General features: G+C 40.7%; 1 protein-coding gene across 2 annotated transcripts in view; it reads right to left on the minus strand.

The window, feature by feature from the left end:
* Window positions 1-23315, minus strand: part of PGK1 (phosphoglycerate kinase 1) — a 34513-nt gene extending 11198 nt beyond the window's left edge. For both annotated transcript variants that reach the window (XM_016207265.2, XM_016207264.2), the window contains exons 1-6: window positions 23150-23315; window positions 13863-13913; window positions 7501-7656; window positions 7241-7385; window positions 3799-3902; window positions 3071-3190 (exon numbers count right to left, since the gene is read on the minus strand). In XM_016207265.2, coding sequence (XP_016062751.1) covers window positions 3071-3190; window positions 3799-3902; window positions 7241-7385; window positions 7501-7656; window positions 13863-13913; window positions 23150-23214 — 641 coding nt within the window. In that variant the 5' untranslated portion in view covers window positions 23215-23315. The remainder of the gene's footprint in view (window positions 1-3070; window positions 3191-3798; window positions 3903-7240; window positions 7386-7500; window positions 7657-13862; window positions 13914-23149) is intronic.
* Window positions 23316-25821: the final 2506 nt, after the last annotated feature.

The following is a 25821-nucleotide window of genomic DNA, read 5'->3' on the forward strand; positions in this document are numbered from 1 at the left end:
TACAAAGCAATTGTAAATGAAACAGCCTGGTATTGGTACAACAACAGACATACAGATCAACAGAACAGAACAGAGACCCCAGAAATAGATGCACACCATTATGGTCAATTAATATTTAACAAAGGAGGCAAGAGTACACAATGGAGTAAAGACAGTCTTTCAATAAATGGTGTTGGGAAAATTGGACAGGTACATGCAAAAAAATGAAACTGGATAACCAACTTACTCCATAAACAAGAATAATTTCAAAATGGATAAAAGACTTAAATGTAAGACTCAAGACGATAAAAATCCTGGAAGAAAACATAGGCAGTAAAGTCACAGACATGTCACCTACTGGAATTTTCACTGGTACATCTCCTAGGGCAAGAGAAACAAAAGAAAAAATAAACATATGGGACTACATCAAACTAAAAAGCTTCTGCACAGCAAAAGAAAACAGCCTCAAAATGCAACGGAACCCCACAGTATGGGAGAACATATTTTCCAAGGATGCATCTGATAAGAGATAATTTCCAAAGTATACAAATAACTCATACAACTCAACAAGAGGAAGACAAACAATCCAATTAAGAAATGGGCAAAGGACCTAAATAGACACTTCTCCAAACAGGACATATGGATGGCCAAGAGACACATGATAAAATGTTCAACATCACTAATCATCAGAGAGATACAAATTAAAACCACAATGAGGTATCACTTCATACCTGTAAGAATGGCTGCCATCAAAAAATCAATAAACAACAAGTGCTGGCGAGGATGTGGAGAAAGGGGAACCCTGGTACACTGCTGGTGGGAATGCAAACTGGTGCAGCCACTATGGGAAAGAGTATGGAGGTTCCTCAAATGCTAAAATGGAGCTGCCTTTTGACCCAGTGATCCGACTTCTAGGAATATATCCTAAGAATCCTGAAACACTTATCAGAAGGAATATATGCACCCCTATGTTCATAGCAGCAAAATAGCTAAGATATGGAAACAGCCCAAATGCCCATCAGTAGACGAGTGGATAAAAAAAGCTGTGTGACATTTACACTATGGAATACTACGCAGCTTTAAAGAAAAGGATCTCAGGAAGCATTTTTCTCAGTCTGTTGAGATCTTGCTTCCAGACGTGTCCTCTGTTTGGCTCAAATAAACTCTAATATAAACTATAAAAAAATAAAAAAATAGAAAATAAAGAAAAGGATCTCATACCCTTTGGGACAGTACAGATGGACCTGGAGAATATTATGCTAAGCGAAATAAGCAAGGCAGAAAAAGTCATTGCATGATCTCACTTATATGTGGAATCTAAACTCAATAATCTGATGAACAAAATAGATTCAGTGACACAGAAGCATGGAACAGAGTGACGAATCTCAGATGGAAGATGGAGGTGTTTCAGTGGGTGGGGATAGATTAACCAAAGAATTTATATGCATATATGCATAACCCACATGGAGGCCTGGGACAGGGAGTTGGTGTCATGTGGAAGGGATCAATACGGAAAAAAGGGCACATCTGTAATATTTTGAACAATAAAAATATTTCTCATCACAACAAAAAATAAATAAAATAATAAAATAAAATACTTCTGATAAAGTATTAGATGATAGATGAAACAAGATTGGCAAAAATGTCAAAAGTTGTTTAAGCAGAGTGACAGGTGCCTGGGAGTTTATTATACTAGTGTCACAACTTCTGTCATGTGTGTTTCCACAATAACATTTTTTAATAAAAATGTAAATTTTTCCCAAAATGATTAATGGGCTAAAGACTACACTGCAAGAAAGGTGGCAAAAAACCCCCAAAAAACAACACAACAACCAAAAAACAAAACCCCATCAACTTCCCCAAAACAGCTATTTCAGGCTAAGTCTAAAATCTTATCATAACCACTAGGTGGCACTCACTCCCAAATTCCAGGTTTACAGAAGGTAGAACAAAATTCTAATCTCTAGGGAAGCAGAGGATCAGTCTGACCTTTATAACCCAGTGCACAAGAGGGGCAATGCTTCCAGAATACAGATAACCCATACCCACCTGAATTATTTTTAGGACCCTGAAACTGGGCTCACAAAACCTGGAGAGCAACTGTGCTATGTGAAATTGACACCCAACTCAAGAGTCAGCTTTCATAGGGAAATGCTGAGTGTGTTCATTCCCATGAGAAAAAAAGTCCTGCTCATAGAAGGGTCAGAGGCATCCAGTCATAAAGAGGCTGCTACCCAGTTAGCCATGCCAAGTGACAGGAAGTTATCTTTTCTAAGCAGTGCCAGGTCCCTCCCTCTACTCTATCGTCTAAAATTTACCCTGCTAGCCCCCTGACCCACAATTCTGAAATTTCCATTTTTAACTAAGCCATCACAATTCAATTATCCACATGGTACCTTTACCCATAGGAGAAAATATAAAACGGTATGTGATCTAGAGAAATGAGTTCTAAATGACATATTAAACACAAATGAGGAGATTCTCCTAGTTATCTCTTGCCAGACTGTATGTACGTGGGCGCTCAAATGCTTCAAAAATTGTTAGATAAGCACCTATGGTGGACCTTTCTCATTCTTCCCTCTAGAACCATCTTTTATTCCTTCTCAGCCCTATTCTGTGTACTAAGAGCTGACCTGCATGGAATACATCAAGGGACTCCCTTGCCCTCTGGCTTCCAGGTGGTTTGCAGCCATCTGGAGGTGGGAGGAGTACATCAGTAGGAGGTTGAAAGGACATCAGAATATTTATTTCCCTGGCTTCCTCCCTGCCAGATGACTATCCCTATGTCCCTTGACCTATGTTCCTATCAGAGAGCCCTCTCCACACAACTACCCTCTCTGGATTTTGGTAACTGGTCCCTCTCTTTGTCCCTTCAGGCCTAGGGATAGTGATAGCTATTGCTAGCCCCAGATTACTGTACATCCCTTCTGAGTTTCCCTAAAAGCTACCCATACCTTTGTACATAGTCTCTCTACTAAATTATCCTCTGTTACCCAGTCTGATTGTGCTATCTACAATAAACCACCCAAGTTATGGCCTCCTACTAGGCAAACACACTACTGAAAGCATAATCTTGAAGAGTTCTTCATACCCGCCCAGGATGGCCAGGAAGGGTCGCTCTGGGCTTTCCAATGCCTTGGCAAAGTAGTTCAGCTCCTTCTTCATCAAAAAACCTCCAGCTTTCTGTGGCAGACTGACTCCCACCATAGAACTAGAAAAGATCAGAGATATTAAAATTGTAGTCAGTCCTTACCAATTCTCCCAATTCTAGAGGCCATCTCCTTATCATGAAATACTTTGGAGAGTCCAGGAGACCATGATTTTCATCCCTAAATTGCAACAAAAACACTTAGGTGCAAGATAAGATTTTTGACTAATAGTGCAGGGGCAAATAAAAAGCAATGATCTTAAGTAAAATTTAATATACCCAATTATTAGTAGTCTTCAGGCCAAAGGTTTAACCCCAATAAATAATCAGACAGTCGATGACAACAGAGTATTCCTCAATTTTCTTCCTACTAACAACATAAGATTCTGATCCCACAATGTTCAGAGGGTGAATTTTACATGAAATATCCAAAATGAGAAAGAGCAACTGCTTACTGAAGCTCAACAAAAAGCTCCACAATTCTCAACTTTTATTTCCTCTTTGGATCAGAGACACTCAATAAGAGCCTAAGTAGTAGCTCCAACTAGAGATAGAAGCCGACAGGATCACAGTATAATACAGGGATCTCCAAAAGCAACCCAGAGATTGGGCTGCTTGAGTAAACAGAGGAATACTGTTCCCAGTTCATCATCAAGCAAGACTCTTAGTACCTGTGGGCTCGGTGAGCAGTGCCAAAAGCATCATTGACATAGACATCCCCTAGCTTGGAAAGTGAAGCTCGGAAGGCTTCTACTTTAGCCGGCTCGGCTTTAACCTGCAGAGAAAAAGAAAAATGGAAAAACCAACAACAGTAGATGTTGATGGCTGCAAAGACAACTGTAAAAACATTTTATACCAAGAGTCCTCTTGAACATCTCTGAAGACCCTGAGTTGGTGGGATATCAATATTTGCAACTAGCAACAGGGTCTGTTCTTTCTTCCAAATATAACAGGTCTTTTAGTCATTTCTGCATGTTTCTGCTTTCCTCTGCCTTCCTTCATATTGCAAACCTAAGATTCTTGAACCACGGCTTAACAGCTAATCACATAAAGCTAATAACCACATCCCATTTTTCACTGGCCTCTCCCCAACTCCTAGGACAAGATTCTGATTATTCGTCTCTCCTTATCTTGACTCATTTCCTCATTAACATATTCTTGTAAAAGAGAGGGAAGAATGCTGGCTACCATAACCTTTCTGCAAAGGGAAAGAGGCCCTCACACATATTCCTCATGAAAGCAACCAAGGGCAGGCTGGGACAGAGCAGGCAGACAGAAACATGACAAGAGAAAAGGACCTCAGAAACATTTTACGTTGATTAAAAGGAGGTATTTTACATGGACTTTCCTGAAGTTAGGCATCTGAGAAAACAAGAAATATACTTCTACAAAAAAGAGAGAGGAACAAAAAGTAGAAGTAAAATATAGGGCTTTGAAATGTCAGCTCACTATCCAGGGTTACATCCCCCCAAAGAGGACAGAAAGCAGGATGAACAAAGTCTCTGGCAGGAGACTAAGTGAAGATGCACAGGAAGTCAGATGAAGGGGGAGATAGCACAGGAGAGTACATAGCACAAGGCAGATGTTCATTTTAGTCACTGCCCACTCCCATCCTCCTACGTATCAAGATGAATGCATCTTCCACAAAGAACATGGGCTTTCCTCTAATGACCCAAAGAATGCAGGGGCACTAATGCTAAAACTAAAGACTGTAGAGTCCCCATAATCTCTCTAGAATGGAATATCATCAGCTACTGGTGACTGAAAGATGACTAATATAGTAATGAAAACAATGCCTGGATGGCAGGAGACCTAGGTTCTAGACACAGCTCTGACACTAATTCATAGTGTAACCTTTGGCAAGTTGCCTCTATCCCTGAAATCTTCCCATATATTAAAAAGGCATAATAGCCCAGCCTGGTGTGGCTCAGTGGTTGCACGTCAACCCAGGATCCAGGAGATTGTGGTTCAATTCCCAGTCAGGGCACATGCCTGGGTGGTGGGCTCGATCCCCAGCGGGGCGTGCAGGAGGCAGCTGATTGATGATGTTTCTTTCTCATCAATGTTTCTATCTCTCTACTCTTCTCCTTTCCTCTCTCTCTAAAAATCAATAAAAACATATTTTTTCCAAAAAAGGCATACTAACCCCTCTAGTCAAGAATTGTTTGAGGAAAAATGGCAAATTGAAAGCTCTTCATGAAAAGGTGCTATAGAAATTAATAATAACAACAGAACCCCACTTTTCTCATTTTTCATCTGCCAATAACTAGAAGAAAAAGAGAATGCCCCCAAACGGCCAATGCAGGGACACTGGATAAAGGAAACATTTTATGTCCTCACTTTGTTTTTTTACTCATTTTATACTCATGACTGGCTCCTGAAATTTCAAGCACTGAAAGCCATTGGACACTAAATGTAAAGTTAACTAATGAAAAAAGTCATAGACTAGAATAGTTGGTTCCTCACTTACTTTGCCTCAACTTGCCAGTTGCCTACTGCCATGTCTAAGTCTAAGAGTGTGCAGCTCAAGTATCAATCTAAAAGGGCACCAAATATTAGGACAGCATTTGACTTCTATTATTATAGTAAGATAATGCCAAACGCAAGATGATCGGGGCCTGCGGTGCTTAGAAAAGAAACTGCTTGAAAGCAGGCACTCCAATGACCTTAAGAAATGCCAGTACAACAGGAGATTGACACTAGCCTCAGAGCATCTTGTTCCCCAAGACACGAAAGACCTTAAGAGTGCAAAGTACTAAAAGGGTGCTTTCAGCTTCTTCTACCAATAAGGCAAATTCCAAATCACCTTCAAAAGGCCAGCTGTATCATTTAATATTTGAATTCCAGTTGTGAGGTCATAGTAATCTGTTTTGTGGTTACCTACAGTTGCTTTTGGAATTTTTTCTGGTTCCTTGTTTTTATTTTTTGTGTGTTTTTTCCCTATGGTTGTTTTTGCAATGACAACAGCAGAGTTGAGTAGTTCCAAGAGACCATATATGGTTATTATTGACTGTATGGCCCACAAAGCCTAAAATATTTACTGTCTGGCCTTCTACAGAAAAGTTTGCACATCTAATGGACTGAGCTATATATAAAGCCCAGCAACAGAACCACTGACTCTAACTTAAGTCAAATGACTGCCTTTCTAAAACTTAGTTTCTTTTTTTTTATTGATTTTAGAGAGAGAGAAGAAGTAGGAAAAAGAGATAAAGAGACACACTGATTTGTTGTTTCACTTATTTATGCTAATTCATTGGTTGATTCTTGTATGTGTTGGGAATCAAATCCGCAACTTTGGCATACTGGAACGACACTAACCAACTGAGCTACCCAACCAGGGCTGAAATTTAGTTTCTTTACAAAATGATGATACCTGTACTTCCTTATCCCAAAGAGAAATTCAAAGAAACATGCTTTACACTTCTTAGGAAAAATGCCTTAAGTCCAAAGCAATAACATTATAACCATCATCTACTCAACTACAATCAATTGTCCCTTTCCACTTGACTTAGAAAAGTACTTTTTCTGCTCACAAAACTTTTATAAGAAAATCCGAATTATATAAAATTTAATTTACTGTTTTAAAACTGTTCTAGCCTTGACAAACAAAAAAATCTACAATTGACTCTGCTGGAAGAACACCTATGGTTACGTGGACACTCACTCCCACACCACCTGTGAACATCTTCACTCAGCACTTGAGAATCACAGCCTACCCTTCAACAGGATTATGACATACTTCCAGAAAGAAAATTCTTGTGTACCATAGGCCAGGTGTGTAACAAAGGTACAATTAGAAGTAGCATGTTCACAGAATACTGTTACACCCAAATGGTATTTACATATTTTCAAGGTATTTCAAAACCACTTGAGCATAAGGAGGGCCTCTAAGATGCTGGTAATATTCTATTTCTTAACCTAGGTGGTAGTTACACAAGTGTTATTTTACTTTTTGATGATTCATCAAGCTATGCATTTGTGCATTGATATGGTACACTTCAATAAAAAGGTATCTAAGGAAAAATAAACATGATGTTCCTCTATTCTTCAATCACGGTCTCTTATAGACTCAGCCCTCTGCATACCACTAATGTCAAAAATCACAGGTCTTACCTTGTTCCCAGAAGTATCTTTTCCCTTCCCTTCTTCCTCCACATGAAAGCGAAGGTTCTCCAGCAGGATGACAGACCCAGCAGGTGGGTCAGCGCAAGCTTTCTCCACTTCAGGGCCCACGCAGTCCTTCAAGAACAAAACATCCCTGGGGAGAGCAAGAGATGGAGAGACTTGAGCAGTCTGAAATTTCAGGACCAGTAGCAATATGTTTGACAACATCTTCTGTCACAGCGTCCACCAGCGCCAGAGCTGGCACTTACTTGCCCAGCAGAGATTTGAGTTCTACAGCAACTGGCTCCAAGGAGTACTTGTCAGGCATGGGGACGCCATCGGGCCGACCCAGGTGGCTCATAAGAACAACAGACTTGGCTCCATTGTCCAAACAGAATTTGATACTTGGGATGGCAGCCTTGATCCTGCAACCAAAAGGAGACAGCAGGTAGAGCAAGGTTACTCCTAGGAATTACTGGGAAATAATGGCCTCATAAAACATAAAGCCCCTTTTCTTCTCCAAATTCCTTCAAATCTACTTTTGGCAACTCACTGATGGTCCTCATGTTCAGGGGAAGATGTTAATTACAATGACCACCTTCCACTTAAGATTATACATTCTCATCATAGTTTGCCTCTTATGCAGAAAACAGAACACAGCTAGCAGACCTGAAGCGTTATCTTTTAAAAAAAAAAACCTGCTTGCTGCCCAGCTCGCGTGGCTCAGTGGTTGAGTGTTGACCTATGAACCATGAAGTCGTAGTTCGATTCCCGGTCAGAGCACATGCCTGGGTTGTGGGCTTGATCCCCCGTGGGGGACATGCAGGAGGCAGCCGATCAATGACTCTCTCATCATTGATGTTTCTATCCCTCTCCCTTCCTCCCTCTGAAACCAATAAAAACATATAGGAAAAAAAACACCTGCTTGCAAGGTTGGCCCTTGGCTGGTATCTAGAACTTGGCTTTCAAAGTGGTCCCTCAGTTCTTTAACTGACAAGGGATGTTCACCATTTCTAGACTGTCTATAAAAACAAGGCGATTTATGCTGAATACCTGCTTCCCTCTAGAAGTCTGGAATTTTGGTAGTTGCTAGGCAAAGTACCTATATTACCAGCTCCCAATAAAAGTCCTGGGGGCCACGTCTCTAATGGGCTTTTCTGGGCATAAACAATGCACACAATTACTGCATTTTTCACTGATGGAGAAAGGAACACACTTGGTGTGTCCCCTCATGGGAGGGAGAGAGCATCAGAAGCCTATACATGGATTTCTCCAGACTCTGCCTGTCTTTTCCCATTGTTGATCCTGCCATGCATCCTTTCAATGTAATGAACTTTAGCAGTGAGACTATATGCTGTGTCTTGCGAGTCCTAGCAAGTCACAAAATGTGGATAGTCTTGGGGACACCAAAGCACAGTTCTTATATGACTGTGGAAGAAATATAAAATTCCTAAATCTTGAAAAAATTAAAGGAAATTTGGGGAGAACTGTAGTTACTTTTCTCCACCCATTACAGATCTTAAGTCAGTTTTTTATTTAAGAAAAAATATATGCATTATACAGAATGTGGCTTATATCCTATAATACATTATGTTTAATGAAAAAATTATTAAACTTCCTTTAAACATTTCAAATTTTTGTTACAATGATACTAACTTTTCATTTTTGCCAGTCTTGAAGAAATTAAAATTGATAATTAAGAAAATCATTTATTTATTCAACAAATATTTATTAAATACTTCTTTTATGCCAGGTACTTTTCCAGATCCTGACAATACAACAGTAAATAAAAGTCTCTGCTCTCATGGAAGTGAAATTCTAATCATGGGAGAGATAATAAACAATAAACAAATAAACAAAATATATCTATCACAGATGGTGATAGGAACTATATAGAAAATAAAGCAAGGTAAGGGGACAAGAATGATTGGGGAACAGTGGTGGAGGGGATTTTAGATAGGGTGGCCATGGCCAGTCTCTGATAAGGTGACATTTCAGCAGAGTAGGGAGTAATAAAGAACCAAGTTATGTTTCTAAAATATCTTATGCTATTTGGCAGATATAAAAAATAATTTATACCAAATAAAGAGGAAATCTTTATCAGGTATAAAGTTTGCCCAATGAAGTCAAATTAATCTTCAGGGCTATCCTTTATCAGCAAGTTCTATTATTTCTAATGTTTCATTTTGTTAATCAGTCCCATGGGTTTCTGAAAATGAAAAGATCTACTCAGACATGTTTCTCTGCTTTTTATTCATAAAATACCTTCACAGGCAGGCAAATTTCCAATCTTTCCTGTGTGCTGCAGAAAATAATGTAAATCAAGAAGGGTCAGAGCTGCCTTGTACAAAGACCTTCCACTACAGTGCAGCATAAATGTGCTTGGCAGATTGCCGGCTCTATTCGGGGTCAATATCTGAAAATGTTCTGGGTCTAGACTTGCTGTTCAACATGTACCTCTCGGATACCAGAAATGTGACTAGCCCAGACTGAGATGTGCTACATGCCGGATAGCAAAGACTTAACACAAAAAAGTTAAACATCTCTTTGATTAATTATTTTATCCATTACATATTGAAATGATTATTTTGAACTTACTGGATTAAATAAAACATTACTAAAACTAAGTTCACTCATTTCTTTTTGCTTTTTTAATGTGGCAACTAGAAAGTTTTCAATTACATATGGCTCATATTATATTTATACTGGACACACTGGTCTAATCATTGGAAAGCACTTTTCCAGCTCAAACCTTGCATTTAAAATTTAAATACTGGGGGAAGGGCCTGGGGGGGGGGTATAGGGATTGAACAAAAAAAAAAGAGAAAGAACTCGTGGACATGGACAACAATGTGGTGATTGCCAGGGGGATCCTCCCAGAGGCAGAAGAAGGTAAAGGGGGGATAAATGGTGATGAAAGGAAACTTGCTTTGGGATGATGAACATACAATATAGTATATAGATGATGTTATAGAATTGTGCCCCAGAAAACTATTATTTTGTTAACAAGTGTCACGCCAATAAATTCAAAATAAAGGAAAAAATAAACATCTTTATAGTAGTAAAAAAATAATAAAATTTAAAATAAAAACTTTGCTTTACAATCTAGGCAAAAGCAAGAGCAGAGATTCCAAGATGGTGGTGGTTTAAGGGGAAGCTACACTGACACTCTCCCAGGACCAAATTGGAATTACAACTAAAATATAGAAAAACCATCCTGAATAATCAACTAAAGACTAGTTGGAGAGCACCCTCTTAAACCAAGGACCTAAAGCAGAGACCGCACAGAGATTGGTAGGAAGTGCGGAAGCGAGAGAGGGGTGGCTGGGCTCCCACAGGCAGCAGCTGAAGGTCCGGAGGGCTATCTCAGCTCTGGGGGTTCCCACTGAGGACTCTGGGGTCCAAACCCTAAGCAGGGCTCCCCAGCCCATAGCACCAGAACTGAGAAAAGTGCCCACTTAACATCTGGCTGTGAAAAGTAGCAGGATTTCTGTCTGCAAGGGAGAGGTGGCTGATAATGCAGGCACCCTTTTAAAGGGCCAACACACAGTTTTGTGTGCATTCACCTTGGACTCCAGCAGAGGGAGGGCAGAATGGGCTAGAGCTGTGTGAGGAAAATCTAGGGATGCTGGCTCTGGGGATAGCGCTCAGAGGGCGGCCATCTGGATTCCTGTGCTGAGGCATTCCCCCATATTTCAGAGGACCTATTTCTCAGGCAGACCTTTACCATCCAGGCAGCTTTTGCCTCAGGGGAAGCAATTGCCCCACTCTGCTGAAAAAGCTCTTGCACCACCCCGTGGAGTTTCCACAGCTTGAGACTCATTATGAGACTAAGAATAAGATCAGCCTGCAGGCAGAGGCAGTCCTCAGGGTGCTTTAAGTCTTTATCTGACCTGCTTGTGGGCCCATGGCTTAGAAAAGCAGACCTTGGTGCGCATTATGGTCCTTTCCAAACACACCGAGCTGCAGCAAAGGGAGCCACAAGCTGTGGATCACTCATAGCTCCAAACAGGGTACCCAATGCCAGTCAAAAACAGAATCTGAAATTGGCATGCACCAGAGACCCTCCAAAAAGACTAGGAGTCCTAACAGATCTACCTAATACATATAAACAAACCCAAATAGGCAGCTAAAATGGGGAGAAAAAAAAAAAAAAACAAACAAGCTCCAAATCAAACAATTCAAGACTCCAGAAGAAGAGATAAATGAAATAGAGATAAGCAACCTATCAGATACAAAGTTCAGAATAATGATGGTAAGGATGCTCAACATCATGAGAAAAGATAAGGAATCTATGAAGGAAATTAAGAATGATACAGCAGAAATAAAAAATACATTGGAAGCAATAAACAGCATAATAAAATAGTGACTGTCTCTAAATGACAAGAAGTTTAAAATGACATGGCTATGGATTTGATTATAATGAAATTGACATGGAATACTGTCCCTTCTGCATGATACAATATTCCAGAATAACAATTAAGAGTTAAATTGAAAATGTATCAGAATTTATAGACTCCTGGAGATTTTTATGTAATCTTCAGAACATCTATTTTAACAATATGCATATATAATTAGAATATAGTTCTTATTTCTTTATTTGTCAAAGCTTCCCATGTACCTTAAGTATAAAATTTTCCTGAATACACTGGAAGGAATAAACAGCAGATTTGGGGAAGGTGAGAATCAGATCAGCAAATCAGAAGACAGGGTAGGAAAAAAATAACTCAATCACAGATCCAAAAAGAAAAAAAAACAGTTAAACAACAGGAGGACAGTTTAAGGGAGCTGTGGCACAACATGAAACATAACAATATTCACATCAGAGGAATACCAGAAAATGTAGAAAGTAAGCAAGTATGAGAGAAACTGTTTGAAGAAATAATGGCAGAAAACTTGCTTAACCTGGTGAAAGGAAAAGTCACAAGTTCAGGAGGCACAGAGAATCCCAAGCTAGAAGAACCCAAAGAGGCCCATATCCAGACACATCATAATTAAAATGCCAAAAATCCAAGACAAAGAGAGACTCTTAAAGGCAGCAAAACAAAAGCAATCTGTTATCTACAAAGGAGCTCCCGTAAGGCTGTCAGCTGATTTCTCATCAGAAATTCTACAGGCCAGGCCTGGCTGGTGTGGCTCAGTGGTTGAGCATCAACCTGTGATCCAGGAGATCAAGGTTCTATTCCAGGTCAGGGCACATTCCCAGGTTGCAGGCTCAATCCCCAGTCAGGGGTATGCAGGAGGCAGCTTATCAATAACTCTCATCCATTGATGTTTCTATCTCTCTCTCCCTCTCTCTAAAATCAATAAAGATATATTAAAAAAAAAAAAAGAAAAGAAACTCTACAGGCCACAAGGGAATGGCATGAAGTATTTTAAGTAATGAAAAGCAAGGATCTGAAACCAAGATTACTCTATCCAGCAAGGCTATCATTCAAAATAGATGGTGAAATAAAGAGCTTCTCAGACACACACAAAAAAAAAGCTAAAGGAGTTTGTCACCACCAAAGCAGCATTGCAAGAAATGTTAAAGGGACTGCTGTAATAAGAAGTAGAATGCTTTCTAAAGCTCCCCTGTAAAGCCATTCAGACCAGGGCTTTTGTTTGCTGGGAGTTTTTTTTATTACTGCTTCGATTTTATCAGTTTTTATTAGCTTATTCAGGTTTTCTGATTCTTCCTGATTCAGTTTCACATGATGTCACTCATATGTGGAATCTAATGAATAAAATAAACTGATGAACAAAATAGATCTAGAGACATAGAAGCGTGGAGCAGACTGATGAATTCAGAAGGACAGGGGGTGGGGAAGTTGGTGGGGAGAGATTAATCAAAGAACTTAAATGCATATATGGATAGCCCATGGACACAGACAATAGTGTGTTGAATGCCGGTGAGGGGGTAGAGGGGGTCAATGGGAAAAAAAAGTGGGAGATCTATAATACTTTCAACATTAAAAAAAAAAAAAGCAATATGGCTCAGTTGGTTGAGTGCTGTCCCATGCACCGAAGGGTCACTGGTTCAATTCCTATTCAGAGCAGTACTATCACTTAAGATTTCTGCTTCTGAATCTAGGAGCCAAGACATTTGAAGCAGCCTACACAGATTGAAAATATTGCTTCTAACATCTTTTCCATTAAGTCAAAATGATCAAAAACTGATTTTATCCGGTCCATCTGGAATAGGAGCTTGCAACATTACATATAAGCTTAATAATTATGAGTAATTAAAAAATCCTTCTCTTGCACAGTTCATTTTGCAAGGAAAGCCAAGTAAACTTAAACTCTGTCATTCTTTAAAAATGCATTACCCCAAATTCTTCAAATTTTCAAAAGCCGGAGGCAGGAAAAAATCACTTTCTTAAGATGATTTTTTTTAATTTTCATAAGAAAGCAGACCAGGGAGCTGTTGAAATCTTGCTCTCTGGTATATGTCATCAATTTGGCTCAAATAAACTCAGAAAAATTCTCGAAAAAAAAAGAAAGAAAGCAGACCAGAGGATAGGTTGGTGAAAATCCAAGATCCAATGGCTTAAGTTACATAGTTCTATGATAAGAAAGGAAAACCATTTCACCCTATGTAGCTACACCAATGCACATCTTAACCTAGCTCAGTGCTTAGCAGGAAACTTACCTCTGGTTGTTTGTTATCTGGTTGTTCTTCATAGGAACATTGAAGTCCACTCTAAAAAGAAACAAAGTTTCAGGTTCAGAGCCATGATCAATGTATTGTTCCCTCAAAGATTAGAGAAGCACTTTTTAGTGAGACAGTTAAGTAAGCTGCAAGTTCAAAAATCACCTTAAAATTAAACAGAGGGCCCAGCCAGGAGTACTGGCTGATACAGGACACCAGAGGGGTCTTCTGGGGTTCAGGTAATGTTCTATTTCTTGACCTGGGTGATTGTACAAATATGCTCATTTTGCCATAATTCTTTGCGCTTATGATTTGTGTCCTTTTCAGTATATATCTCATACTTTAAAAGAGAAATTTAAACAATTAAAAATAAAACCTAACTTAAATCCCAGGAACTAGCCCTGAAGACCTGGATAGCTAAAGCCTGTTCTATCTAAAAAGATTTCCATGTGGGCCTACCATGATAGTACCTAATAATAATGGCAGCTGGAGGCACGGGGGATAATAAGGAACACAATCTTAATTCTGATTCCTTTGACATTATTTCTGGGTCATAGTGAAGCTAACATCACTCAAAAGAAAAAAATTATCTGGCCTGGCCAGGCGTGGCTCAGCGGTTGAGTGTCGGACCTGGGATCCAAGCAATCGGGGTTCAATTCCCGGTCAGGGTACATGCCCAGGTTGCGGGCTCTATCAAAGACTCTCTCATCATTGATGCTTCTATCTCTCTCTCTCCCTCTCCTTTCCTTTCTCTGAAATCAATAAAGATATATTAATAATAAATTTAAAAAAAGGAAAAAATTATCTGGAAAAATAAAACATCAAAAGTATATCATACTTTTTGGAAAAAGTCTGGGGCCTCAAGACCAGAACAAACCCAGTGTCTAAGACGAAGTTTAGACAGTATCCTTCAAACAAAACACAGACAATAAAAATAAGATAGGCTTTTTTTTTTTTTTTTTAATATATCTTTATTGATTTCAGAGAGAGGAGAGAGGGAGAGAGAGAGAAACATCAATGATGAGAGTCATTGATCAAGCCCACAACCCGGCCATGTGCCCTGGCCGGGAATCGAACCCCGATCACCTGGATCCCAGGTCGATGCTCAACCGCTGAGCCATGCCAGGCCGGGCTAGGCTTTTTTTAAAGCCTGAGAGGAGTGAGTGGAACACATGACCCTGCCCACCAGACAAATGGACAATTAGAAAGGAAGTGATCAGGATGGCACATGCAAAAATTTACTGCAGTCTCTCCTTTCTTACCCAACAGATCATTGCTTTACCATTTTTAAGAACCAATCATTTCTTCCCCCAGAATTCTGAACTCCTCAGAACCTCAGTCTACTTCAATCTGACTGAAAAAAAAAACATGTGGTGGCTATTTGTAAGTTCTAAGTTTTGCCTGCCAAGATCCTTTTTAGGTGATTTCTTTCGATGTCTGTAGAATGTGGATGGTAGTATCTACCTCACAGTTAATGTGAGAATTAAATGAATTATTGACTTGTAAAGTACTTAGAAGAATATCTGGATATATTACGTACCATAAAAGTGGTAACTATTATTATGTATGTTAATGCTTCTCCCATACCATAATTCCGTGATTTAAAAGACAGATTGACCATTACTCATGTTAACCTAAAAATAAGAGGCCTTTCAAAGTGAGAGACAACAAGCATTTACAGAGATCACTAGGAATAATGTTATTCGGGAATCACTGATTCAGACAGAAGCCCAAACAGTGTTTCAATTAGAGACAGAGGCAATGGATATTTTTAAGAAACAGAAGGGAAACAATTACATCAATAGAAGGAATGCATCTCTATTGGTGTAGATAACATAACATAGTGATATTAATTCTAACCGGTTTTTAATTTTCATTTCAGTAATCATCAGTCCCGAGTCACAATAACTGCTTTCTTGTTATCTTTGCAAAGTTTTTCGGGGACAAAATGTTGTCCTAGGTCCAATCCAAAGGTTATTTTGTGCTGTTTTAACTTTGCAAAGATTTTCGGCATAAGAAGTTCAAGGCAGTTCCACCTCCATTTTAAAGTGGCTCCATTTATATTACTCTTTACACTAATAACAGCTAGCATCATATGCTAAGGGACTACAAGAAAAGTATGACCTAGGCAAAAAACTGCTGCCATGCTTGACCATAAAGCTCTATTCCTAGTCCTTCCTCACAAATACTGAGAGGTCTGGCTGATGATTACAAGATCCTAGACCTCCTAAGAACACCACCAATAAATATCCTACTCCCTAGTCTAGTACAGGCATACCTCAGAGATCCTGCAAGTTCAGTTCCAGATCATCACAATAAAGTGAGTATCTCAATAAAATGAGTCTCACAAATTTTTTGGTTTCCTACTGAATATTAAAGTATGTTCAGCCCTGGCCGATCTGGCTGTTGGTTGAGTGTCGTCTCATGCACTGAAACGTCAGTGATTTGATTCCTGTTCAGGGCACACGACCAGGTTGTGGGTTCAATCCCCAGTTGGGGTGCGTACTGGAGGCAACCAGTCAATGTTTCTCTCTCTCCCTCTCACTTTCTCTCTAAAATCAATAAGAACATTTTTTTAAAGTATGTTTACACTATAGTCTATTAAGAGTGCAATAGCATTATGTCTTAAAAAACAATGTAAAAACATTGATTAAAAAATACTTTACTGCTAAAAAAAAACACTAAACATCATCTGAGCCTTCAGCAAGTCATAACCTTTTTGCTGGTGGAGAGCCTTGCCTCGATGCTGCTGGATGCTGACTGATCAGGATGACGGTTGCTGAAGGCTGGGATGGCTGTAGCAATTTCTTAAAATAAGACAACACTGAAGTTTGCTACATGGATTGACTCTTCCTTTCATGAACAATTTCTCTATATAGCATGCGATGCTGTTTAATAGCATTTCACCCACAGTACAATTTCCTTCCAAATTGGAGTCAACCCTCTCAAAACCTGCCCTGCTTTATTATCAATTAAGTTTATGTACAATTCTAAATCATTTGTTGTCATTTCAATAATCTTCACAGCATCTTTACTAGGAGGAGATTCCAGCTCAAGAAATCACATCATACATAACAAACAACTCCTCATCCATTACAGTTTTATCATGAAGTTTCAGCAATTCAGTCACATCTTCAGGCTCCCCTTCTAATTCTAGTTCCCTTGCTATTTTCACTATCGTTTCTATCTGTAATTACTTCCCACTGAAGTCTTGACCCCCTCTCAAAGTCATCCATGAGGGCTGGAATCAATTTCTTCCAAAATCCTATTAATGTTGATATTTTGACCTCTTCCTGTGAATCCTGAATGTTCTTAATGGCATTTAGGATAGTGAATCCTTTCCAGATTTTCAATTGGCTTTGCCCGGATCCATCAGGGGAATCACTAGCTATGTTAGCTATAGTTTTACAAAATGCATTTCTTAAATAATAAGACTTAAAAATTGAAGTTACTCCTTGATCCATGGAATGCAGAATAGATGTTGTGTTAGCAGGCATGAAAACACTAATCTCACTGTACATCTCCATTAGAACTCTTGGGTAACTAGGTACATTGTCAACGAGCAGTAATATCTTGAAAGGAATCTTTTCTGAGAAGTACGCTCTCAACAGTAGGCTTAAAATATTTAGTAAACCATGCTGTAAACAGATGTGCTGTCATCTAGATTTTCTTGTTCCATTTATAGAGCACAGGAAAAATCGATTTAGCATAATTCTTAAGGGCCCTAGGATTTTCTAAATGGTAAATGAGCACTGACTTCAACTTAAAGTCACCAGCTGATTTAGCCCCTAACAAGAGAGTCAGCCTGTTGTTTGAAGCCTTGAAGCCAGGCATTGACTTCTCCTCTCTAGCTATGAAAGTCCTAAGTGGCAACTTCTTCCAATATAAGGAAGGTTATTTCATCTATATTGCAAATCAGTTGTTCAGTGTAGCCCTTTAATTATCTTAGCTAGATCTTCTGGATAACTTGCTGCAGCTTCTACATCAGCACTTGTTGCTTTACCTTGCACTTTTATGTTAGGGAGACAGCTTCTTTCCTTAAACCTCATGAGCCAACCTCTGCTAACTTCAAACTTTTCTTCTGCAGCTTCCTCACCTCTCTAAGCCTTCAAAGAACTGAGGAGAGTTAGGGCCTTGCTCTAGATTAGGCTTTGGCTTAAGTAAATGTTGTGTTGTGGCTGATTTCATCTTCTATGCAGACCACTACAACGTTCTCTGTATCAGCAATAAAACTGTTTTGCCTTCCTATCATTCATGTGTTCACCGGAACGGCACTTACAATTTTCTTCAAGAACTTTTCCTTTGCATTTACAACTTGGCTGTTTGGCACAAGAAACCTAGCTTTTGGGCAAACTCAGCTTTCAACATGGCTTCCTCACTAAGCTTAATCATTTCTAGCTTTTGATTTAAAGTGAGAGATGTGCTACTCTTCCTTTCATTTAAACACTTAGAGGCCACTGTGTGGTTATTAACTGGCCTAATTTCAATATTGTTGTGTCTCAAGGAATAGGGAAGCCCAAGGAAGAGAAGAGTGACTGGTGGAACAGTCAGAACACACACAATACTTATTAAGCTTGCTGTCTTAATATAGGAAATTCATGGCACCCCAAAACAATTATAACAGTAACATCAAAGATTATTAATCGCAGATCTCCATAACAAATAGTAATAAAAAAGTTTGAAATATTGCAAGAATTACCAAAATGTGACAGACACACAAAGTAAGCAAATGCTGTTTGAACATGGTGCCTGTAGACTTCCTCAATGCACGATTGCATAAACTTTCAATTTGTAACAAAAACACAGTATTTGTTAAGTGCAACAAGGCAAAACACAATAAAACGAGGTATGCCTGTACTCCAATCTACCTCACTGAAGAGCAGCCTTTACAAAGGTGGGTAGAGGGAGTAATTCTATATTCAAACATTTTTATTAAAGTCTTCAAAAATAAAGGCAGTACATATGCCTTTGAAGAAAGAAATACACTCTCCTTAGTTTCAGGCTACTTGATTCTGATTCAAAGCATGTTCTTTAAATATCCTGAACAAGGCCCTTGCCAGCCATAAAGTGCATTCCAAAGAGGATAGAGTATCCCATTACCATGGGTCATTTTCTCTCTCTGCAGCCTCCCAGAAGGTTCGTGGTCAAAGGGCTCAGGGCAAGAGGCAGAGTACAAGCCATCCCTCACAGTGCTGCTCTCTATCCCCAAGCCATTACAAGGAGGAAATTCTCTGGGCAGAAACACTCAGGAATCTGTCTCATCCATCCAAGCTTACACAGCTTACTGATGAGAATTGGACTTGTACTCTCTTCTCACTGCCTGTGGATTACCTCCCCTTATCTCCTAGACTCTCAACAACAGCTCTCCTTTTAGCTCCTTCTCTCTGTGGACTCCACCAAAGAAAATGCTCTTGCCTACACATTCCACTTCTTCCATTCTATGTAAACTCTGCACCCCTTCCTTTTCCACTTCCCTGAAACATTCAGGCATGAAATCAGATGTCACTACACACCTATCAGAATGGCTGAAATAAAAAATAATGACAACACCAAATGCTGGTGAAGATGCAGAGACTGAACACTCATACACTGTTGGTGGAATGTAAAATGGTGTGGCTGCTTTAGATAACAGTACGGGAATTCCTCAAAGGTTAAGCATATTGACCCAGCAATTCTATTCCTAGGTGTTTACCCAACAGAAACAACATACGTCCATACCAAGACTTGTGTATGAATGAATGTTCAATGTTCACAACAGCTTTATTTGTAGTAGCCCAAAATTGGAAAGAACCCAGATATCCTTTAATGGGCTAAACAAATGGTAAAACATCCACACCACAGAACACGCTTCAGCAGTACAAGGACTTAACTACTAATGCATACAACTTGGAGAAATGTCAAGGGCATTATGCTGAATAAAAAAAGCCAATGCCAAAAGTTAACATACTGTGTGATTCCACTTATGTAACATTTTTGAAATGACAAAATTTTAGAAACAGAGGACAGATTAGTAGTTACTAGAGGTTAGGAATGAGGGAGAGGGGACATGCCTCTAAAGGGGTAGCATGAGGGAGATCTTAGTAATGATCAAACAAAACTAGTTTTGTATCTTGATTGTGGTGGAAGTTACACAAATCTACACATGTGATAAAATACCATAGAACTATATGCTTTATTCTAAAGTCAACTTGATATGGTACTATATTTATGTAAGATGTATCCAATAGGGGAAATGGGGTGAACACAGAATCTCTCTAGTATCTTTGCAACCTCCTGTGAATCTATAATTATTTCAAAATAAAATGTTAAAAATATTGATTTAGTAGGAATATCAAGTCTCCATCACCTGAAATCTCAGGAGTCCAGGCCCAGTTCCATTAAAAGCTCTGAAAGGAACCATGTCCACCCTTGATTCATTGCCCCTGGCTGGAAAATTGGGATATCATGGCTGTCTTGGAGACTTCTTTTATCTGCTCTCAGTTTTTCCTTTCCGTTTCTTTTTCCACTACATCAAGGCTGTTGCTTAACAAGTTACAACAGGTTAAAGAGAAACAGTGAGGTTTTAAGGGGGGGGGAGGGGCAGAGAAGCAAAAAGGAAGTGTTTCACAGTCAGCAACAGAGTATAACTGGCACCGAGAGGAAGAAAATGACACCGCAAAAATATGCATTAAGTTTATTCAAAAGTAAGGTCAACTGGTGTCCCAAAAAACTGAGGTGGAACCTGGTAATTTTTCAGGTTTCTGGCTATCTAAAGTTACCTCAACAAAAAAATTTCCCTTGGCAATCAAAGCATGGGCCTAAAGACTCAACAAACACCAGAGTTCTCTTTTGCAAGACAAAGAGAGGAGGCAAGAGAAGCAGCCATTATTCAGGAGGTCCATTTACAAATCACTGCCAGCAAAGACCACATAAAGGCATTGAAACAAAAAAGAAATTTGAGCTGACAAAGCATGGCTGCCTAGGCTCTTCCAAAAAGTAGGGCTACAGTGTGACTCTGTTCAAAAGAGATGTGTTAATAATCAGGGAACAAAGTAACTTCCTTTCCTCAGGCCACATAAATAGAATTTATCCAGACTACAAGGGGAAAATTATAGATTGCAACTGTCAGCAAACAAAAAGTCTATTTTAGCCTGTCTTTGTTCACTGAGTCCCAGTATTCAGAGGGTCTGGTTGGTAGCCAAGGAGACCCAACTTGCTAGTTCAGTGACCTTGGACAGGTCATTATCTATTAGCAACACAGCACTAGCCAATCATTTCAAGGCTCAGGGTCAATCTGTGTTGAATGAAACTTTGAGCCCTTAGGCAGAAAAATATTGCATATTAGATCCAGAGTGAGAAAAGATAAGAACCTTCTCTAGTCCCACTCGGAGCCAGCCCAGTTAATTCCTCAAGACAGTTTTCTAGGGGAGAGAGAAGATAAAGCCCCAAACTGAAATTGTAGGAAGGTGACCAGTATGATGCCCCACTTCCTGTCTTTCAACTGGTTCGTGCATCTGGAAAGGTCAGGTTGGAGCATAGAGGAGATGGGAGGAAATAATTAAAACCTAAGATCTGGTTGCCAATGTTCACCTGTCCTGTTTTTCAGAGGATCTATCCCTTTTACTTAACATCATCTGAGGGGTAGAAAGGGCCCTTGTCTAATACCAGGATGACTGTAATTCCTACTATGTCCAGATTGGGAAGGCCTAGGTAACTGGGGAAATGTGGATACCAGGTGTTTTTCATGGCCATAAGCTAGTAAATTCTTCTGACTATTTCCATAGCAAGACACAGAAGGCCACTTGCAAACTAACAGAGGCCATAGGGAAATTAAGAGGGAAGTGAGAGCTATATGAATTTTAGGATACCCATACAGTTCTCTAATTCATAGTGCCTTTTTTGTTTAAGCTTAGGGTAAAGGGAGATCCCCTTCCACCTTATGTGTATGTTAATATCCACAAGATGCCCTCACTTGAACCAATTCAAATTGGGAAAGGGGCTGAATCACACCATTCATATGCCTGCCCATCAATCATTTCCCAAAAAGGACAAGACTGCACAAGGCTATCAAAGCAAGTCCTTATGCCCCCCCCCAAAAGCACCACCCTTGCATCCTCTCAAGGGATGCAACAGCCAAGTGTATCAGTTACATACCTAACTGTCCTCATGCACTTTGCCCCTGGCATGCACGAATGTATCACAAGGTACAAAAAGAATAAATGTACAAACTCCATACACCATACTAGTAACCGGGGCAAATAAGGGAGAAGCCATACTGGTAAGGGACCAGGGACCCACACGTGCAGAGTAAGAGACTCCCAAGTGTATGTCCCCATTTCTAATATCCTGTTTCTCTAGCCACCTGTGAGGATGAGGTTGGAAAACAGCAAGAATGAGTAGCCATACCCTGCTCTACCTTTACCTAGCATGTGTCACAATCCTGATGCAAACCCCACCGAGCAGAGTCCAACGACCAGGTATGGCGGCAGAGGCCTGTTACGTAAGCTCTGCCGGGCTGCCTTCAGTGGGCCCCACCCCACTTCACCCTCCTACCCCCCATGCTTTAGGGGGTTCTACTCTTGAACATCTAAATCAACACCCTCTGGGAAAGATTTCTCTTTGTGCAAGTACCTTTGAAATGTGGGCCCTTTCTCTTTGCCTGGGTCTAGGGCAGCGGAGAAGGGAAACTAACCAAATGACCTTTCAAGGTCCCTGCCTTGGGGCCTAGGGATTTGCAGGCTACGCCTTAGGTCCCACCTCGCCACCTCGCCCATAGGGAACTGGAGGTGACGGAACTGCATGGCAGGAATAAGAAAGAGGGCAAAATGGTTCCCGGCAATCTGAGCTGTTCCTTGATGGATCCACCCCAAAAGGGCAACTACAGCTCGATTACCGGGCTGGGAGAAATGAAGTTAGAAACCATCACACCCCGGCAAAGCCTTGGCCACAATGGCCGGCAACCTCGCCTATCTATCAGAACTAGAGTCCATAGGGCCGAGCCCAGGATTAAAAGCAACTTTGGGCCCAGCCGGGCGTGGCTCAGCAGTTGAGCATGGACCTAGGATCCAGGCAATCAGGGTTCGATTCCCGGTCAGGGCACATGCCCGGGTTGCGGGCTGCAGCCAATCAATGACTCTCTCATCATTGATGTTTCTACCTCTCTCTCTCCCTCTCCCTTCCTCTCTCTGAAATCAATAAAGATATATTTTTTTAAAAAGCAACTTTGGGCAGGCGGGGAAGGAAGTCAGCCCTGGCCAGACAGGCTGCGGCAGAGCCCCAAAGGTGCGCGGGCAGATGTGCAGACTTACCTCATGACGACCCGCTTCCCCTTCACGTCCAGCTTATCCAGAGTCAGCTTGTTAGAAAGGGACATCTTGGCAATATAGCAGCACAGGGAGGCAGCAAATCAGTCAGCGACGGAGACAGCGGCGAATGTCCGCGGATGAACGCGTGGGGAACGTGGTAGTGCGAGAGGGGCCCGCCCCCGTCTCGCCCCACCCCTAGCCCCGCCCCTTCCTGGCGTCAGTACGCAGCAAGCCGCTTACCGCATCTACTATTGGATGCAGCTCAAAGGCGCCGGCGCGCTTCCATTGCTCCAAATCGCTGTCAGTCTGTGACGCTAGTGGGACGTGCAGCTAACATTGTCACGTACTGCACGCAGCAACCCGCTGGGACCGTTCAAGACTTAGGGCAGTACCGGGAGGGGGCCCTGGCTTGTGAAGAAGAAAGGAGGCGGGTGGCGCCCTGAAGCCACGTGAACCGAGACGTCCACAGCTGCTGCTCAGGTGACCACCGCCCCGCCCACAACAGCTGCAACACCCACCAAACCCACCAAACCCACGACATACCTGGGAAAAGCGCCACCTCCCACCCCCACCCCTTGGAATTTCCGGCAGCCCTACCAGGATCTGTGCTAATGAACTTGCACAAAAGGCTGCTGAGTGGCTTTAATAATCAAGACTTCTTAGAAGTCGCAGGCCCTCCTCCTCCCTACCTTTTTTATAAGAAAAAGTGCAATGTAATTGTTCTGGTAACAGCACAATGTTAATGGCAAACACATAGCATTTTTCGTGTGTTAATGCTCACAAAACTCTTAAGTTGGTATTGTCATCCTCATTTTACAAATCAAGTAACTGATGCACAAAGTTTACTGACTTGCTTAGGGTTTCAGATTTTTTTTTTTTTTTAAATATATCTTTATTGATTTCAGAGAGAGGAAAGGAGAGGGAGAGAGAGAGACAGAAACATCAATGATGAGAGAGTCATTGATCGGCTGCAGCCCACAACCCGGGCGTGTGCCCTGACCGGGAATCGAACCCCCATCGCCTGGATCCTAGGTCGATGCACAACCGCTGAGCCACGCCCGGCCGGACAGGGTTTCAGATCTTGTAACTAGTGAATTCAAACTTAGACAGTCAAGATGTAGAGTCCATGCACTTACCTATACTATAATACAGTCACCATTGCTAGGAACTAGATATGCGAGTGTCCAACATGCTTACAGAGTTAGCTGGAATGAAGTAATTTCAGTCAGAAACAAAAAATTTCCCATATATGGCACTCAAGGTCCAGGTAGGATGTAGGAAATATTAATTTGTAGTGCGTTGATATTGAAAGAAGTATGTCTGTCTGATAATGAGACACAAGTTTAAAGTTATAAACATTCATTTCTTTCAATCCCGTCATTGGGAAACCTCCATGGAGTTACTTCCAAATGAGTTTACATTTGAGGCCTCCCCACCATCAGCTCTGCATACATCTGGCACTTATTTCATTCCACCTAGGTAATTGTGGTAGTGGGAAAGAATTCCTTTTGGGTAAGATAGACTAGCAACCAAAGGCATCAGCACCGAAAGCAAAACAAGCATACAATCTGATAACCTGAACTTATCAATACTTCCCCATTATTGAACACTTACTGTGCACCAGATGCTGCTAAGGACTGAATATACCTGACTCCTCACAATGAGAACATTGAAGCCCATACAGATTCGGAATCTTTGTCCACTACAGATCTGAAACAGCATCACAGATGCAAAGATCCTGATAGGTGGGAAGGAGTCTGAGACAACACAAAAAGTCCAGTGTTGCTGGGAAGTAGATTGAGAGGAAAAGAGGTCTAAAACAATACTGAGAAAACAAGGTAAGCAGGGACCAGATCCTTTGGGCCTAAAACCATGATAAAGAGGGGATTTTTATCCTAAGAGCGATGAGAAGCCATTTGCTGTCACTGTTGCCTACCTGACAGCCATTCCTCCGCCACCACCTTCCTTGCTAACAGAAACCTGATTTGATTACTGGGCCAGAGACAAGTACTAAGAGAAGACAGGCTTATTTCACAGCCAAAAGGGAAGAATCATAATTGACCTACATTGAGCATAGTTATCCTATTTCCCTTTGACATGAATTGGTCTGGGAATGGGAATTGACTCATTTTGACCAATGATATATAAGGAGAAGTTCACTGACCCTTTATAGGAAGGAATTTAATAAAAGAGAGAACAGCTAGAAGAGCAAGGTCTTTTCAATTTTTTATTTTTTTATTTTTGCTCCTACTCTGGACATTCTTGCTTGGGATGCTGTCCTATGAGAACATTATGTCATTATGTTTGTGATTTATAGTAGTTTTTAAATATGTCCACAAATTGTTTGATACTCATGCTTTCAAAAGGTGGAGGTTAATTCCCTCCCCTTGAGAGTGGGCTGTACTTATTGACTCACTTTTGATGAATAGAATGTGATGGAAATAACTATGCATGACTTCCAAGACTAGATCCTAAAAGACACTGTGGCTTCTTCCTTGCTCTCTCTCTTCAATCATTCACTCTGGGGAAGCCAGCTGCCATGTCATGAGGACACTCACACAGCCTGAAGAGGCCCATGTGGTGAAGAACTGAGACCTTCTGTCAATAGCCGACAAAGGAAGAACTGAGGCCTCCTGCCGGTAGCCATGTAAATGAGCCATCTTGGAAATGGATCC

This window comes from Miniopterus natalensis, chromosome X (assembly GCF_054644295.1).
Source record: "Miniopterus natalensis isolate mMinNat1 chromosome X, mMinNat1.hap1, whole genome shotgun sequence".
NCBI lineage: Eukaryota > Metazoa > Chordata > Mammalia > Chiroptera > Miniopteridae > Miniopterus > Miniopterus natalensis.